This window comes from Miscanthus floridulus, chromosome 5, assembly GCF_019320115.1.
Source record: "Miscanthus floridulus cultivar M001 chromosome 5, ASM1932011v1, whole genome shotgun sequence".
NCBI lineage: Eukaryota > Viridiplantae > Streptophyta > Magnoliopsida > Poales > Poaceae > Miscanthus > Miscanthus floridulus.
The window spans coordinates 140,396,584-140,416,080 of record NC_089584.1 but is presented as its reverse complement, the minus strand read 5'-3'; the positions used below and the strand labels follow the sequence as shown (position 1 = coordinate 140,416,080).

At 51.0% G+C, this 19,497-nt stretch overlaps 1 protein-coding gene across 1 annotated transcript; it reads left to right on the top strand.

The window, feature by feature from the left end:
* Positions 1 to 490: 490 nt before the first annotated feature.
* Positions 491 to 1,709, top strand: LOC136455496 (uncharacterized). The gene is made up of 2 exons (XM_066455498.1): positions 491 to 1,103; positions 1,330 to 1,709. Exons 1-2 carry the CDS (start codon positions 491 to 493, stop codon positions 1,707 to 1,709), a joined length of 993 nt encoding a protein of 330 aa, XP_066311595.1.
* Positions 1,710 to 19,497: the final 17,788 nt, after the last annotated feature.

Genomic DNA, 19,497 nt, shown 5'->3' with positions numbered 1-19,497 from the left:
AGCATCCACTTTAGTGGTTAGAATATGCTGTAGTAAGTGTGAGTCCCCCTTTGCCTAAGGGAGTGTCATTATCAAAATAAGACATTGCATTTCCATTCAATCAAGCGCCCAAGGGCCAAGCTACCCTATGGTAGTTCCAGATCTGAATCTGAGATCTAATCGGGCCAACAATCTTCTATCCGAACTGAGAGGGTTCTTGAGTGAGCGAGCGCCATGTCCACTGCCAGCCAGGTCGCGAGAGCCCGCGCGGTCGCGAGTGCCAGAGCCGACGATCGCGTGACGTGGCGGCGGCGGCGGCCCAGACCGCGGTAGCCGCGGCCGCAACCCTACACGCCGATATGGAGCGGGAGCGGAGCCAGCTGGAGGATCGCATAGCCCGATCGGGCGCCGCCGCCAGTCGCCATCACCAGAGCGGCGGCGTGGTCGGCGCGGGCGCTCCCCGGTGCTGCAGACGGTCTACCGCGACTCCAGAGCGGGAAGGCCGTGGCCGATGCTCACAAAGTCGAACTACCACGAGTGGAGCCTGCTGATGAAGGTCAAGCTGCAGGCCCGGCGGCTGTGGGAGGCGGTTCACATCGGCGGCATCGACTACGACGACAATCGCCGGGCGCTAGAGGCATTGCGCGCCGCCGTCCCCACCGAGCTCGGCGCCTCCCTCGCCAACAAGGCTACGACAAAGCTGGCGTGGGAATCGATCGTCGCGGCACGCATCGGCGGAGATTGTGTGCACCGGGCGATGTTGCAGCGCCTCCAAGGGGAGTGGGAAGGCCTCGCCTTTCATCCTGGTGAGCAAGTCGAGGGCTTTGCCCTTCGTCTTACCAATCTGATGGAGCAGATGGCGCGCAACGGCGACACCGGCCTCACGGAGGAGCGCACGGTGGAGAAATTCCTTCGTTGCATGCCGAAGAGATATGCGCAGATTGTCAATTCGATCGAGACGCTCCTTGACTTTGAGCAGCTCACCGTCGAGGACGTCACTGGGAGGCTCAAGGCGGTGCAAGACCGCGAGCAGGCGCCGAACTCCGTGCAGGGTGCCGCCGGAAGCAAGCTGCTGTACATGATGGAGCAGTGGCGCGCCTTCGATAAGAAGGAGGAAGGATCCGGTTTGTCCGGCTCCAAGGAGCATCGCCGACGTCCACGTGGGGGCAAGAAGAAGGAGGAGAAGGGACCCTAGGGCCAGGTTGGCGCTGATGGCGATGTCGCCGGTGAGCGCAAGGCGACCCAGGATGACACCTGCAACAACTGTGGCGGGGCTGGCCACTAGGTAGGCTCACGTCGCGTAAGTAGAGGAGTTGGATGCCACCCTGTTCCTGGCGCATGGGTGCATAGAGCTGCAGCAAGACACACGGGAAGGGGTAAAAGGTCCAAGCTTTCCCCTTTCCGGGTCGGCTGGCTCCGCCGAGCTCCACCTCGATGAACCACGTGCCCACGCCTTCCTCGACAAAGGTGCCATCAATGACAGGATCGATGGCTGGTACCTTGACACCAGTGCGAAGCACCACATGATTGGTCGACGTGAGTTCTTCTCTGACCTGGACTCTGGCGTGAAGGGCTCCATCAAGTTTGGTGATGCCTCCGCCGTTGAGATCAAGGGCGTCGGCTTGGTCATCTTCAAGGCCAAGATAGGGGAGCACCGTCTTCTCACCGGGGTGTACTACCATCATATGGAGACCGGGTGGGACCGTATGTGGACTTGGTTAGGCAACTGAGCGAGGCTCTGGTTGCATTTGTTCTGCCTGTGTCGGTTGAGGACCGTCTGTTGTTGTGGATGGTAGTCAGGTTATAGACTTATTATCCTAAGCACATACTTGCTTATGGGAGTGGGAAGACTTGTTGCGCTCTTGTCGTGGGTTCCGGCTCTTTTCGGACCGACTGATTGGAGGCGGGAAAAGGTGGAGGTCTAAACACCACACTGAGATCAAGTCTCAAGTGTGGGGACTTGGAGTCCAAGTTTGGACGGGGACCTAGACCCCTCGACGGGAGTGAAATGGGTTGGTCTCGTTTGTGCCTGGGGTACAAGCGAGGCGTGTGTTTTGGGGTACCCAACTGTGATACATTGATTCATGAATTGTCGTTTCTGTTAACGGTACTGACTTGGCTATGGTCTAGCACCGTAGTAAGAACTGAAATATGAGAGATGGTAAAATAGTTTTGATTGCTTACCATATGCTTGAAAGTAGCTTAGGTGCTTACTTAGAATGATTAGCTAATTAACTAAAAATAACTGCTCAAAACTTCGAACATAAGGATGCACCAATTGTAATGCTTTCTACAAATACAATAATCCAGCAAGCCAAATAAGCCTTGCATATCCTTGTAGTCTTTTCTTTTCCTCATGTCGGATAAGTCTTGCTGAGTACAATCAAGTACTCAGGGTTTTATTCCCCCTGTTGCAGGTGATATGTGGATACTAGAGCTGACTCTTGTATGTGGAAATCTTATGGTTGGCTCAGAGAGGATTCCTTTCACGTTGCGATCGTAGTGTTTATTTATAACCCCCACTAAAGGTTTTTATAAGAAAATATGTAAAATCTGCTAACATATCTTGTATAGAAATGTCCACTACGTTAATGCTTTACCATGTCTTTAGATTAATCTTTGTTTTTGCTGTAACTCTGATCATATGTTTATTTTTCGCTGCAAGATAAAACTTGTGAACCTGAATGTATAAACCGTTTACATGTAAAATGTTTAATTTTCACTGTTGCATACTTGTTTAAGTACTCTGATGTTGTAATAAAGTGATATAAGAAATGACTAGGAATGTTGTAAGCTTTATCCTCTCATTTATAGGCCTCATTCGGTTTACCTGTTCGACTTCTTTTTTTAGCCGAAACAGTATTTTTCTCTCACAACATTTAAGCCAGAACAGTGTTTTTAGCCACTTTCAGCCAAGTTTCAGCAAGCCGAACGGGGTCCTGATAAAAAATATGGATTTTTGAGTTCTCCCATTGGTTGTGCTCGACGAACAATCTGAATTAGTGCGCTCCCATGTGTACTTAGTGTCTAATGTTAGACAGTAACTCTTGAGAGGACATTAGCTCAGACGGTTTTGCCACACAAGCTGTCCTTTAATAATTTCAGATCTGAATCTAAGATCCAGTCGGACCAACAGTGTAAATGGTGCGGTGCGGTGGAACGATCCTCTTCGACATTCCCGGCCTAGGTGATTTTTTTTTTAATTTTAACCCTTTTTTGAATATAATTTTAAATCTAACACTGCCGGGTTTTTTTTAAACTAACACTTTTGGCCGCGTCTATTTCCCTGGCGTGGCCAAATGCCTGTGTCGCGCCATGCATGGTGGCGCGGCACAGGGGCTGAAGTAACGTGGGCCGGCCTGGGGGGCCGATGACGTGGTGGGTCTTGACGCGCCACCGACCCTGGCGCGGCAGTGCCGCGCCCTGTTGCATGGCGCGGCTGGACCAAATATACCGCATGAGCAGCCACACCACCTGGCCGCTGCGCCTGCCGCTGGTCCGGGCTACCTGGATGGTAGAATCGAAACGCGTCGTGTCCGTATTTTGTTGAGTTTTTTTCATGACCGAATAGAGAATTTGATAAGCCAATGATTAATTTTTCGTTTTTCATAATATGGTTATGCACCATTTTAACGAATCAATTATGAAAAATTGCCACCGGCGTCCAGATACGTCAGGACTGTCAGTTCTCGAACGCATGGTACTTAATCTCGCCGACATTGCTGCCGCGACTCAAAGAAACGAATAAGAAGCAAGTTGACAAGCTACCACATAACATATTCATTGCTTAGACATAAGTTTAAGATAACATAACTAAATAACCCCGCAAGTTTTGGATGCTAATATTCGTTTGACTTAACAAACTAAGACCCAGGAGTGTAAGGATCCCTCGGACGCTTCTGTCTCTTCAGATTTATTGGCAACACATTGGGAGTGTAGCCAACGTCGGTATGGTCGCGTCGACGGTGCGTACGGCTCGTACCCTGTAGGTATATGATACGCACGATTACTTATAATTCTTTGTGATCGTTAATTCATGGAGCCTACGTATTTAAATAAACTATCTTTGATAGTACCTGTGAGGCTCATTGGGTACCAAGCGGGACACTAAAGAAATATTTTTAAAACGGACAAGTTTATGTTTACCTCCACAAAAACCGCGAGAACGCCTGGCCCCTGTCCTCTAGACTCATGAAGCCAGAACGCTGCTTCGTTCGATAGAGTTGACAATTGTGTCGTCTGGGTACAGAAACGCGATTGAACAGTTTTAGTACACATACTTAATACCAAAAGGATAATAAATTGTACCATTCAAGTATATTACCATGTATCTTTGAAGCGGGGCTCTCTATAACTATGTGTCCTCCCTAGTGGTAACGTCGTACACATCTTCGATGACATCTTCCTCTGAGTCCTCGTCAATCGCCACGTCAGTGTATGGGGGCTTGATATGTGTCCTTGTAGACCTGTGAAGCCACCGCAGGTACTCATCGAAGGTGTGCTGCTCGTGTGGAGGACCCGCAAGGACCGCATGTGGTACCCTGGTCTGCCACAAATGGATGTACGAGCTGTGTCACGCGCCAATCCTTGGTCTTGTACCTCTTCCTGCGGTCAAACCTGCAACAAAATGATATTAGTTGTACCAAATACACCTCTGAATTGTAGCATTGTTATTAATCGATAACGCACCCATGCAATGCTTGATTGGTGGAGTAAAGCGGTGGTGGGCAGCCTGTCATTCTTCCAAACTGTCTGCAGACCCGGATGGGCAAGTGAATCTCGACCACATGGAAGAAAATAAGAGGGACGTCGCAGCGATACTCATGTGACTCGTCCCTAGTGACAGGACTCAGATAGTCCTGGAGCTCTTGAGAATCCTAAGGACACCAAAACACCTGAAATTTCGTAATTATGTTAGGTTGTGTATAGTGTACATCAAAGAAGACACTACTACGATAGTATAGAGAGTGTAACCTGGTGCAATGTCAGGACATCGAGACCGTCCGTATACTCCCTGTACTTGCGCCACGCATTCCCTCTAACTAAATGTGCTTCCGTCCAGATATACAGAGTTGTAGGGAGTGTATCATGCCCGTTCCATTACTACATTGAACATGATAATGAATTAGCAACAAATAATCTCATCATATCTAACTGCCTGGAAGAATATAATAAACCGAAGTACTTACCGGTAAACCATTATTAAGGGGCCTCCCAATGGGTAATCGTTCCTAATACCAAACTTGGAGTAGGTAGGAGCAACCCCTAAGGTTCGCATGTCCTAAGGTGCGATGACAGGCAACGCATAGCTATCGATACGTCCATGTCAGGACTGCGCTGCCCCAGCTATACCCCGCTATGTTCTCCCACGGCTGGCGAAGTATGTCAAGGAAGATCCAGTTGATGGTGTTGCCCGAGGCGTCTGGGAAGAGGAAAGCACCAAGAAAGTGCTAGAGCCACACTCGAGCGAACCTGTCGATCTGTGCCTCCTCAGCTTATGGATCCAAGTACTCAAAGCGCTCTGTGATCCAGGACGACGAAACACCGGAACTTTTCCTGTAATTGATCAAAGAAAATGAGACCCGATGCCAGTTGTAAAGCAATGCAAGTATTAAATATGCTTGAATTACTCACTTATTTTTCTTGGAAGCATCGTCGTCCGGTGGAAGAAAACCAGTAAACTAAGCCACCAGCTTCCTCCAGTGATCGTCGTCAACTATCCCTGTCACTAGAAGTCCCCCCAATCGAAGGCCTAAAATAGCCTTGACGTCCTGCAACGTCAAGGTCATCTCGCCATAAGGTAGGTGGAACGTGTGGGTCTCAGGCCTCCACCTGTTATAAGAATAGAACGACTGTTAGTTGCCTCCAATTTGTTACAAGAAAGTTTACGTACAAAGAATGCACTCGCACCTGTCTATGGCTGTATTAAGTAGTGCTGGGTCAAGGGACGGAAGACCATGGTTGACAACACGGACAAGCTCGAGGAAGCCGGCACGCCGTATGTACGATGTATAACGCTCGTCCCACTGATGCGCCCTGGTGTGAGTGCGGGGCCTCAAAGGAGGCAAGGACACCTCTGCGTCGTTGTCACTCAAGATGTGTGCTCGGTGCTGGTCGTCGTACTCCACCTCAAGAATGGGGTACAACAGGTGTTGCGTGGGAGGGGCCATCCTGTTATAAATTGATAAACAAAGCGTTAGAGTATTCAAATTAACAAAATTCAAGTTAACATTAGTAAGTTCACAAACAAATTCACTAACCTAACTAGCCTAAATCTCTAAACCCAAAATCCTAACTATACTAGATAATAAATACATAATCAATCCATATAAAACTTTGGTTCTAAAATTACAAGTAATCTATCCGTCTCAAAATAAATACACATCTTGCTTCTCGAGTAGTCAAATATGTTTAAGTTTGATCAAAACTAAAAAAAATAGTATCAATATTTCTATCTCCTAATAAGTTTATTACGAAAGTATACTCCATGCTTAATGTAATAATACCTATTATGTATCATAAATATTAGTACGCTATTATATAAATTTAGTCAAAGACACTAATAGTCAATGAAAATAGCCTCGATGTCCCTACATGCTCCTAGAAATGCTAGCACTAGCAGACCATCATCAACTCTTTTGCTTCTGCGCTGGCCGCTCGAGGATTGCGAGGACACGTGGGGTACCATAGGGATACAAAAAATACTAACTATACTAGATAATAATAAAAAAATATGAAATCGAGAGGGAGGTACCTTAGGAGCGGGCGGCCTTGACGCGCCGGCGTTCGTGGCGCGGCCGGCTAGGGCGCTGCGCGGCGGGAGTGGCTGGGCGCGGCGTGGGCTAGCGGCCGAGGCCGGGCCGTGCGGGCGCGGGCGGGGCGAGGCGAGGCCGAGCGGGCGCGTGTGCGGCGTTGTCGGGCGGGCGAGGGCGCGTGCAGCCGCAGGCAGGGCGCTGGCAGCGGCTGGCGGTGGCGTTCGGGCGGGTGGGCAGGGAAGGGGTGCATGCGGACGGACGGGCTCGCACGCGGTATATATCTGGTCCAGCCGCGCCACGGATCAGGGCACGGCACTGCCGCGCCTAGGGATGGCAACGAGTGAGAAACCTGGTGGGGGGCAGAAGAACACACCCGCCCCCACCAGGGTTCAAACACCCCGTCACCCGTACCCGTCACCCGCGACGGGTCTCAAATTTACCCAGACCCGTCACCCGCATGGGTAACGGGTACCCATCGGGTGACCCATCCCCATTTAACAATAACACAAGATCACAATTCACAAAGCTAACACCATCAAAAATTCAGAATGATCATGCAAGTATGCAAGCAAGCGTTACAACTTACAACTTACATGTAACATGTCCTCGACCGCAGCTAATGATCAACTAAGAGTTCATGACACAATTATTAACTAGGAGTTCATGACATTAAATTTTAACTTCCATGATGCATCCTTTCTGCCCCTCACCGGGTTTCTCACTTCCTTCACTTGCTCATGATGCATCCTTCACTTCCTTGCTGCAAGCCTGCAACCTTAACCTACAAGGAGCCACAGGTTCCGTCAGTTTTCAAAGGTGTGGTGATTGACAGATAAGATCCATCAAGCTGCTAAGTGCTAACTAAATCATGAAACAATGAACTATTGACAGATTCAGGCTTCCTTTTTGAACCAACATTCATGTCTTCTTCCTCTGGGTCATCATCTTCTATCTCGATCGGTTGTGAATTATTGACAGATTCAGGCCTTGTAGCTGCAGAAATTGGAGACTGCGGCAAGCTGCTGCTCCCACTGCCAAGCTTGATTTTGGTGATGTTACTCTACATATCACGAATGGAAAAAATAGTAAGCACATTGTTATTGTTAGGAAACAATGACAGATCAGTGCATCATCCGTAAATCGATAAAACAATGACATAGCAGCTCAATAATTAACACACAAACAGCTCAAGACATAAAGTTTTGTACAAATGCTAAAAGACATAGCAGCTCAATAATTCAAGTAAACAGGAAATAGAAGTAAAAATAGAGGTTAGCGTGCATCGAATCAAACCCCTTGGAACTCAACAACTGAAGCGCAGAGGGGGAAGGAGTTGCAGGTGCTCCTTCAATGGCGAGATGGCTTCGTTTCTTGATGGCGCGTGATACCTGCACAGTACGGTTGCGGCTCAAGCCAAGGGCGACCGGTGCTTTAGCCTTAGCAGTAGCACTAGCTTTTGCGACAACAGCATCGGTGGCGTCCCTTCGCGAGGTCGTCAGGACTGGTTAGTTCAACTTCAATCGACGAGGTATACTAATAACTAATTTCAAAACAGTTAGTGCAACATTGCATACTTGCATACAAATTAACCAACAGTTAGCACAATAACTCAATAAGGCACATACAATCTTTTATACAAATCGACGAGGTCTACTACTACTAATCCGTAAGAGATACAAAAACGTAGGGGATTCAAAGAGGCGAAGAGCTCACCGTGCACGAGATGAAGTGGGCGTCTCTGGTGACCTTGGAGATGGCGACGAGCTGCCGTCCGCCGCTGAGCACGACCCATCCTCAGCGACCCCACCTTCTTCCACGCGCTCAGGGCTCGGCCGCCTTGCATCGACGGGAGGTGAAGCCATCCTTCGCACTTCGTAGGGAGCAGCGGCGGCGTGGCCGGCGCAGGTGCAGGGAGCCACGGTGGTGTGGCCGGCGCAGCCACGTAGGGAGCGGTGGCGGCGTGGTCGGCGCAGACGCCACGCAGGAAGCGGGGAACGTGCAGCGGCGCAGGAAGCGGATCTGCGGATGCGAACAGACGCGGACGCGGAGACGCCTGGCCGCCTGGGTTAAAAACTTTCTGAAGCGGTGAAGCCTGAATTGGCAGGAAGCGGGGAACGCGTAGCGGCGTTGCTGAGGAGGAATAATTGGAACGCTAGGGTTTTCTTCTCTATATACTGCTTAATGACTGGATGGACCTACGTGTCATACTTAAACGGGGACCCATCGGGTAACGGGTTTGGGGTATACAAGAACGCACATATACCTGCTTCACCCAATGGGTGAGGTAATCAACCAGTAACGTACCCGTGGGGGGCAAAATCCCCCAAACCCGTACCCTAATAGGGTTTTTACCTGTGGGTAAACGGGTCGCGGGTACCCGTTGCCATCCCTGGCCGCGCCAGGGTCGGTGGCGCGGCAAGACCCGCCACGTTATCGGCCCTCCCAGGCCGGCCCACGCCACGTCAGCTCTGTGCCATGCCACCATGCTAGCGCGGCATAGCCATTTGGCCACGTCAGGGCAATAGGCACGGCCAAAAGTGTTAGTTAAAAAAACCCGACAATATTAAATTTAAAATTATATTAAAAAAAAGGTTAAAATTAAAAAAAAATCGCCTAGGTTGACACGGCGGCAGAGCCATTGCGTGCGTCGGTAGCGCTGCAATGTAATGCAAGTCATATCCGGCATCACGGCAAGCACTAATCTCTCACGTGAGCAGCGTGAGATCGGTTGGCTTTCAGCTCGCCGATCGGAGTGATCGATCGTGACGATTATTTTATCTTGTGGTGAAAGCGCATGGGTCTGGCTCTGTTTGGCGGCTCTATTAAATCAGGTTACGAGCGAGCTTATCAGTTATGGTATAATTTTTTTTTTACAATAAATTAGTCGTACAAATCAATATAAACGGCTTATAGATCTGTCGAACACAACCCATCTAGATCATCGGGCAAGCGAGCGAGGCACGGAGGCAGCGAGCAAGAAAGCGACGGGAAAAGGCAGCCGCGACCGGGAGCGGGAGCACGTCGCCGGGCGCGCCACATGCAGCTCCGATCCGTGGGATGGGTGGATGGATCTCGCTCATCTCTGCCACGAGGCGCTGTCGCCCGCCCATGTTACCCCGCCGATCCGGCTCCGCGTGCTCCACGACCGCCAGCGTAACAGGCAGGCGCGCGAGCGGAAGCGCTGCGGAATATGAAGATCTCATCATCTTGTCCCGTAGTACGGCAGGTGCAGCTGCAGCGTGCAGGCACGCTCGCGTCGCCGTCGCGCGGCGCCGTGCTCCTGCGATGGTCTCGCCTCGATCGTGCCAGTGGATGCAGTCTTCCTCTATTCTGCGCGATGCAGAGAACGAGTCCCAATCATGGAGGCGGAGCAGCAGCGTGGTACCGGTAGTCCGGTACAGTGAGCGCGACGTCACATGGCCCGTCCGCGGAATACTCCGAGCCCATAACGTGGCGTGTCGCCCATTGGCTCGCGTCTCGGGTTCAGTAGCATGCCCTTCTCGGCTTCTCTGTTTGTTTGTCGTGGACAGTATTATGAAAATTCGTCAAATGCACTGCTACACATGCCTCCTCCTGCTGCGTAGTATTACTAGTACTCCTACTAATTAACCTGTTATTACGATTTAAGAGACACATGCCTCCAGCTGCTGCGTAGTATTACTGGTACTCCTGCTAATTAACATGTTATTAGATTGAACAGAATTAAAACCGAATACATGACATGCGATTTTAACGGAGTTATACAGAGGAGGGAGATGTAAATTTTGAAGGTCAAGTAGTGTCTAAGAAGGATATCTTTCGGTATCTGGGATCGATGCTACAGAGGGACGGGGATATTGATGCGGACGTTAGCCATATAATCAAAGCAGGGTGGATCAAGTGGCGACAAGCTTCCGACATTCTCTGTGACAAGAGGGTACCACAAAAGCTAAAAGGCAAGTTCTATAGAACGGTGATTAGACCGGCTATGTTGTATGAAGCAGAATGTTGGCCTACAAAGATTCGACATGTTCAATAACTGAGTGTTGCGGAAATGCGTATGTTACGATGGATTTGCGGTCACACAAGAATGGACCGAGTTCGGAACGATGATATACGTGATCGTCTAGAGGTAGCACCAATTGAAGAAAAGCTTGTCCAACATCGGTTGAGGTGGTTTGGCCATATCCAAAGAAGACCTCTAGAGACAACAGTGCATTGTGAAGTCCTAAGCTAAGCTAATAATACGAAGAGATATAGTGGAAGACCGAAATTAACATAGAGGAGACAATAAAAAGATATTTGAAAACTTAACATATACCTAGAGATCTATATTTAAATAGGAGTACTTGAAAAGTAGTGTCTGAACCGTGATTTAGGGTTCTTGGGTTTCAACTCTAGCCTTGGTACTTTCAGACCATGTTGTTGCAGTAGTATTACGATTTAAGAGACAGCCCGGGGATGTTCTGCCGACGTGCATTTTGGCCGGGCCTTATTCCTCTTCTTCCGTCAGTAAAAAAAACCTCAAAAAACTGCCTACCGACTTGCATCGCAGCTAATATTGGGCTGGTCAGATCCGACGTGTGAGCAGCATCGGTGACGGCTCACCCACGGACCACTGGATGCCTGCGCGCCTTGGCTAGGGTCAACATGTTGGGTCCGGTCCCACATGCAAGTGACAACAAGGGACGCTTGCGGGCCGGCATGCAGGAGGACCGAGGACGTGAGCTCGGAGGGGAGAAGCGTCCAAGGGCAAACTGCACATGAAGGCCACATGACCTTGCAGGCTTGCAGCCAAGCCCTTGTTTAGTTCTCCCAATTTCCCAACTTTGGCACTATGTAAAAAGAAGATTCCCCATCACATCAAACTTGCGGTACATGCATGGAGTACTAAATGTTGACAAAATTAAAAACTAATTGCACAGTTTGGTTGTACTTTGCGAGACGAACGTTTTGAGCCTAATTAGTCAACGATTGGATAATTATTACCAAATACAAACAAAATGCTACAGTGTGCTACAGTGTCTGCCGAATTTCGTCGGCGCCAACTTTGGCACCAACTAAACAGGCCCCAAGAAAGAAGAGATGCGTCTGACCGACGGGATGCGCGCGCGCACTTGCAGGAATCTTCCCTGATGGAGTGTTAGGAGTACTTACGCATTTTATTATACTAGGCATGTCTGAACGACGGGATCCGCCAGGGATAACAAGAGTATATTTGCAGGGATCGAGAGCACAAGAGTATATTTGCCATCTCCCATCAACCAAACAATCAGCCTTTTAGTTTGATTGTGGCTTGTCGTAAATGATCGTAAATTTTTAGCCAGAATAATATTTTTCTTTCACACAAACCAGCCAGCAGTACTTCTTTACGAACCAGCAACGATACGAACCAGCCAACCGAACAGGCTGCACTCAGTCACCGTGACCAGTAAAGGTCAACAGAGCCAGACCATTAGTAAAAGTGAAACCTTGTGGTCCGAACCAGAATTCACAGTGCGTCCAAGATCAAACCTAGTCGTCCGGACTGGTACGGCGGCTGATGCCATGTCCAAATGTCACTTCTGACCCAGGACAGCAGGCACCGTGCTCCTCCTCCCAAAAATGCCGGTGAACGTACTGTTTGTTCATAACTAACGCAGCTAATCAATCAATCAGCAAGGCTAGCTTCAGCTCACACTGCTGCCCGCCCAACCGCTCGTGCTAGATGCATGTAGCTAGGCCGTGCCTGCCAAACCAAATCACGCAAGGCTATGTTGCCAAACCAAATCACGGATGGGCTTGCTGCATCTTGCAGCGCTCTTGAAAGGACGAGGTGTGGTGCGAGGGCGAGGCTGCCATCGTCCTCTCCTTTACGCTGCTGCACGAGCGGCTGCCTGATCATTGATCACTGCTGCTTTCCGATCGGTTTGGTCCATGCACAGGAGGCTACCTGCAATCCTCTGCATGATGCAAGGGGAGCCCGTGACAGGGCCAAGGCACCCTCCACCCTCTGATGGCTATTTCGCCTGTTGGCTGCTACCATTACTGCACTGGGCCTCGCTAGATTCTCCCATCTTCCTTTTCGAGCTAGCCAATGCAATGAATTTGCTAGAAAATTAGGTGTCATTGGAGACGAAAGAAAAAGAGTAAAATTCGCAAGCAATCTCTAAATTTGCACAGCAGTGTCATCTACCTCAACTTTTAAATTTTGATATCTGAGTCCCTAAACATGTATTGCGGTGTCACTCTCTGGTCCCTAACTCTCGATTTTCGATATTTGAATCCTCAAGCTTGTATAATGGTGTCATTTAGTCCCACAAATTTGTTCACGAACACAAAATTATCATGCCATGTTAGCGTCATCTATGTGTTAATGTACAAGTTTGGGGACCTAAATGCCACTGCAGCACAAGTTTTGAGACCAAATAATTCGATAGCTTCGGACCCGAGTGACACCGCTATACAAGTTTAAAGACTCAAATATCAAATTTTTAGAGTTGGGGATCTAGATGACACAGTTGTGCAAGTTTAGGGACAACTTATGAATTTTACTCAAAGAAGAACAACTGAGCCATATTTCGCTCATTCGTTTTCTCGTAAACTCGCTTTGCCCATAAAAAGGTGCAATTATAAAATTTATGCAAGTCAAACTAGCTTAGTTTTGATTAAATTTGTAGTAAATATTATTGATATTTATGTCTCTAACTAGATTTACTACGAAAATATATTTTATCATTAATTTAATAATACTTATTTCGTAACATAAATGTTAATACATTTTACATAAATTGGATCAAACTTTAAACCGTTTGACTCTAATAAAATCAGAATTACATTCTAGGAGAGAGTATATACCTATTGTCGGGTACCTTAGAACGGGGTACCCCGAGCGAACATCAAAGGGGTCGCTAAAGTCCCATCAAAAAATAAAGCTAGAAGGTAAGCCGTGGGCCCCTCACCCGCCACGTCCGAGCCCACGAGGCCCTCTGCCTCGCCTCGAGCCTCACGCAGGAGGTCTCGGCGTCCCGACGCAATCTCCGCCTCGCGCGAGGCTCCCCACGGGAGGCCTCGGCAGGGAACACGATCTCCGCCTCGCGCGAGGCTCTCCACGGAAGGCCTCGGCAGGGGGTGCATTCTCCGTATCGCGCGAGGCCTCTCGCAGAAGGCCTCGGCAAGGAGTCCGATCTCCATCTCGCGCGAGGCCTCATTCTCCATGTCGCTCGAGGCTAGTTCGTCCGCAGCCCGTCGCCCCCCCCCCCCCCCGCCTCGACCGACCCTCCCGACAGCGCGTCATGTCTCATTAATACTTCAACCACTCCCGCAATCTCAGCCGGACGAAGGCTCGACGCCACAGAATGGCCGACGGGACCCGAGGTCGCATCAGCGCCATACCGGCTGGGACAGGGCACGGCGGGGATTACCGGCCACTGTGTTCTGACGATGTGCCCACGATCAGCGCCCACACTACACTGTGTCCCACGATCCCCGCCTCAAAAACAACATCGCACAGACAACTTGCCCCGGGTCATCACCGCCTCCAAGCCGGCGCGCCAGATCAGCCGCCCACTCGGGGCCTCGGCACTGTGCACCAAGGTCTCGGCTATCTCAGGGTTTGTGCCCGCCGAGACCCCCCCACTGCGGTGCAGCCTCGGCACCAACCAAGCCTCGGCCTCGCGCACAGTCCGTCCACGGCGGCTTGCACGTTCACCGCCGCACCCACTCCAAGGCAGCCCAGGGGCTCCCATGACACACAGGGTCAGACATGACCAGCACGTCGCCCCAGTGCTCCAAGGACGGGCCACTCCGACGACCACGCCGCCATAGGAACAGGCCATAGGGCTTGGACACACCGCCCCTGTTGGCACGACGCTGTATAGTTAACACATGTATTGTCCTTGTCCTCTCTTCAACTATAAAAGGAGAGGACTTGGGCCACTTAGAGAGGGACAAAAAAAAGAGAAGAACACCTTGTAACACACACACGCACACATCCCAGCCGCTTGAGAGCAACGTCTCAAGCGGCCCACACGACACCTTGCCGAGACCTGGGACTAGCTCCCTCTCTCCCTAGCTTGTAACCCCCTACTACAAGCACTTCGGTGCAAGGAATACAAGATCGATCTCTCAGATTGGACGTAGGGCATCGATTGTCTGAACCAGTATAAACCTTGTGTCTCTTTGCATCACCATCCGGGATTAGGGGCACGCAGTTCAAATTCACTGGTTGGTTGAGGACCCCCCGGTCCGAAACACCGACAGTTGGCGCGCCAGGTAGGGGCCTCTGCGTGTCAGTTTCGTCATCCCAGCAGGTTCCGGATGGCAGACCCCGTACGACCATTGCATCTCGGCACGGTGGTTTGGTTTGGGAGCCTAGAGTTCATGTCTCTAGGGCATGAGTACGACATGGTACTCCTCACTCCTCGAGTCCCACTAACCGACGATGAAGTCACGCACCGGCAAGATGCGAGCAAGACCACCCTGACGCTACGCGAATCCGGGGCGGCACGCCGCTCCCCGCCGATATCCTACGACCAGTTGTTGGCACAGGGTCCCTGGCTGGGGACCTGTCTAGCCTGAGCTTGGACAAAGGAAAATCGCCGGTGGCACACGGCAATGCCCAGTCATCAAGCTCCGCTCCACCACTCCCTGAGGAGCCGATCCTGGCGGAGCAGAGTCTAGCGACGGCACCATCCCCATACCCCTTTGGGTTGAGAAATGCCGCCGCCTCTTACGCCTACGCTTACACTGCCGCTCACGAGGATCCCTCAGAACGCCGCCAGCGCTTCGCTCTCGACCTGAGCACCCACGCCGACTCCTCGGAGGAGGACGAGGCATGGCCCGGAGTGGATTTCTCCGGACTCCACGACCCTAGGGCTATGTGCCAGTTCTTGGCCGCAAGCGACTACTGCTTCGGCTACTCTGACTCTGACGACGAGGGTACCTACGACCCCACTCGTGAATGTTTTCACGTCGGGCTTGGGATGCCGAGGGCGGGCAAAGAGGACGAGGGGGCAGGTAGCCGTTCCCCACTTCGCACAGGTACAGGCGCCGCCACACCTCCACGCATTGTCCTGCCGGCCGCATGAAACGAGATCCCCGCCCTTGCACGACCTCAACGCCCAGACCTGAAACAACTTCGTGAGCTCCAGGCCAAGGTCGAACAAGACCAACTTCTTCTGCAGCAGCTTCGAGACTCTCTCGAACAGGAACAGTGAGGTCGCGCGCGAAGGCGGAGGAGCCCGACGGAGGGCCCGCGATGTGCATCACCGCATCCATGACGACGAAGGGAGTGAGCAACCCCCAGTCTTCAATCGTGCTAGCCAGAATGTCATGGCTGCGGCAATGCTGGTTCGCGCAATGCCTGAGCCTTCTACCACGGAGGGGCGGCGGGTCCGCGGCGAGCTCTGGGATCTCCTAGAGACCACCGCGGTTTAGCAGGCCGAGAGTTTCGCCTCCCGACGGCACGGGGGCATCTCAAACCTGCCCGCGGCACCGCCTTGGCAGGACAGGGAAGCCCCGGCTCGTCTCGAGCCCGCTCGAGCGCCGATAGCCCACAGGGTCCCCGTGCTTCTGGACTGCCTCGGCAATCGACGCGAGGTGCAGGGAGACCATGAGGTGGTTAGCAGGCGACGACGCCACGACAACGAGCTGCCCGCTCGGGGCTACCACCCACACCGAGGCGGTCGCTATGACAGTGAGGAGGACCGCAGTCCTTCTCCTGAACCGCCAGGCCCTCGGGTCTTCAGCAGGGCCATCCGCGCTGCCCTTTTCCTGGCCCATTTTTGGCAACCAGCCAATCTCGCGAAATATAGCGGCGAGACCAACCCCGAACTCTGGCTTGCCGATTACCGCCTGGCCTGCCAGCTAGGTGGCGTGGACGATGACCTGCTCATCATCCGCAACCTTCCCTTGCTCTTGTCAGACTCAGCGCGAGCCTGGCTCGAGCACCTTCCTCCCTCACTGTAACACCCAAAATTCTCCTGCAAATTAACTATTAAATTCTTGCCCTATTTATACATTTTCTAGGTATTTCTAACATAGACCAAATAATAAATATTGAATAAATAAAATAAACTATAAGTTTAGAAACTTGTTTGTTGCATTCATGCCGAGTCATATGGATTTTGATTGAGTGTAGGGCTAGATGATTTGAAATTTGCATTCAAAACTTATTTGAATTTGGCTTAAAAATGAAAATGGAAAAAATAGAATTTGATAAACATTTGATTTGAAAAAAAGGAGAAAGTCACCTTCTGGCCCAACCTAGCCAGCCCGTCCTTCTTCTCGCTCCTCCTCCCACGGCCTGCCTTGCCTGGCGCGGCCCACCGGCGATTGCTCCACGCTGACGCGCTGGCCCGCACCCCGCGCGCGCGCACCAACTCGGTGGCCCAGCTGCTGCTTTGCTGCGGCCCGCTTTGCGCGACGGCACGCTGCTGCGGCCTGCTTGGCCTACGCCGCACGCGCTTTGCCCTTCTCTCTCGCTGCGCGTCTGGACCCACTCGTCAGCCGCGTCGTCCACCTTCCTTCCCCGGCGCTCCCCTTCCTTCTTTTGCCCGGCCATGGCGCGGCACCGATGGAAAGCCACCGGCGCCCGTTTGGAAGGTGCCGAACCCCTCCCTGCTTCCCTTCCTTTCTTGCCGCAGCCGCCCACCTATAAAGGCCGAGCCTCCCCTCAGCCCTTCTCCATCTTTGCCCGCTACCGTGAGCTACCGCCGCCGGTGAGAACCCCCCCTCCCGAGCGCGAACGCCGACGCCAAGGCCACCCGAAGCACCGCCGGACTTCCCCGTGCCCGTAGGTACTCCCCATTTCACGTTTTGGCGTTGTTTTGCCCGGCTACACCCTCACCCGCGCGCCTCCTCTCTCTCCAATTCGTGGCCGCCGTCGACGACCAGCCTCGGAGCCTTCCCGGACGCCGCGTTCCCCTCCAGGCGACTCACGGTGAGCCCCTCCGTCTTCCCGTGCCCTCAGACCTTGCCTTGGTGCCCTAGGAAGCCGTAGCCCAAGGTCCAGTCGCACCGGCCATGGCGCCGCCGGCCTCTCTTTCTTCCTCGGCGAGCCACCGCCCGGTTTTCACCCTGCGCCGTTGGATCTAGCGTGGATGGCCAGGATTAGGTACCGGTTGGGTTTAAGTGGCCGGTCCACCGTAGATTCGTGGACCCGACGCACCGTGCCGCGTCAGCGCGCCCACGCCCGCGTGGTGCACCGCGCCCAATGAACAGCCGCCGCGTGTTGATGAGTCAGTAGCCCCAGTCAGTCGTCGGGTCAAACCCCAGTCAACCGAGCGCGTTTTGCAGAAAAGCCCCTGCTTTTTCCAGTAATCAACCCGCGGTCCAGTCCAGTTCAAATTAATTTTTATTTAGTCCTGTTTTTATTCGTTCGAGTCCCTGAAGTTTCCAGTAATAGTATGCCCGGTCCAGATTTCATTTAAATTCAGATTTTTAATTATTTTAATTCGAAAATAGGTTAGTTTATTTATAGAATTGCCATTACATCTTATTTCATGCATAACTTTCACGTTTTAAGTCCGATTTGAGTGATTCTTTCGCTCATGTGTTTGTAGAAATGCGTAGAATAGATCTGTAAGCTTTTCAACATATGTTTTCACTGTTTGGTGTACTGTTCTAATAGAGTTCTATCTTGTATGCATGTAATGATTGGAATGATGCTTGATTGATGATTGGATCACGATTAGAGGGTGAGCCATTCGAGGTGACTGAGGACCCCCAGCAGGATCAGCAGTACTCCCAGGACGACTTTGAGGAAGGCAAGTGTACCAAAGGCCCCTTGTTACCTATGAACTACTACCACTTACATTCATGCATGAGTTAATTTGAATTGCCTTTAAGGACTTTACCTAGATGATTTATTGTACCACATATCCTTGATACCTGGGTTTATTGGGTAGGCATTTTGGATAGATGCTGTAGCGCTTAACATGAAGTAATTGTTAAACATATTTAAAGACTATATGCAATGTGATAAAATGGAACTTTTTAGCAACAGATAGGGGGCTGGAGTACGGGGTTGAGTACTCTAGTGCCTCTCCATAAGGACTTTATCCTGAAGCGGCAACCCAGGAGGGACCGTACAACCCCGAGTGTCAAATGGCTCTGACTTTAACCTATTATCTAGTTTGTACTAGCTCGTCTGTAGCTCCAGTAAGGGGTAAGAGGGTATCTTTCCTTTTTCTGTTAGGGTGTGCACCGTGCTGCGATGCCCACGTGTGCCATTCCTTTGTAGCTACGATCTGTTAGTGCAACTAGCTAAGGGTTTCATAGTGAAACTCTGCCACACTTCCTAGGAAGAGGTGTAGTGGGTCTCGCGAACCCCGGCATTGGGAATCACGGCTCGGTGGGTAAAGATGTACAATTTCTGCAGAAATAATTAACCTGTTATAACAGCCGTGCTCACGGATACGAGCGGTCTGGATCCTTCGAGATTAGTGGTTACTGTGGATGATGGATGGTTGGGAATTAAGACAAAGCTTGATGATACTTTAATACCACTTGGGAATTGGGACTGTTCATTAAAGTAGTAATTTAGGTTGCTAAAAATTGATCAACTAAAATTGCGAACCGCAGTCAAACAGTGTCAAGCCTATTTGAGCCTCATAGACCCCTTTGTTATACTTGCTAAGCATGGTGAGCTTACACTTGCTTTACATCCAATGAAAATCCCGGATGGGTAACAGATAATGGATATGAAGAGTTTCCGGAGGATGTCCAGGACTACTAGGAAGACGTTCACCAGTTGGAGTCCCTGTGGCAGTTGGGCTAGTTTTTCCGCTGTGTTTGTAATAAT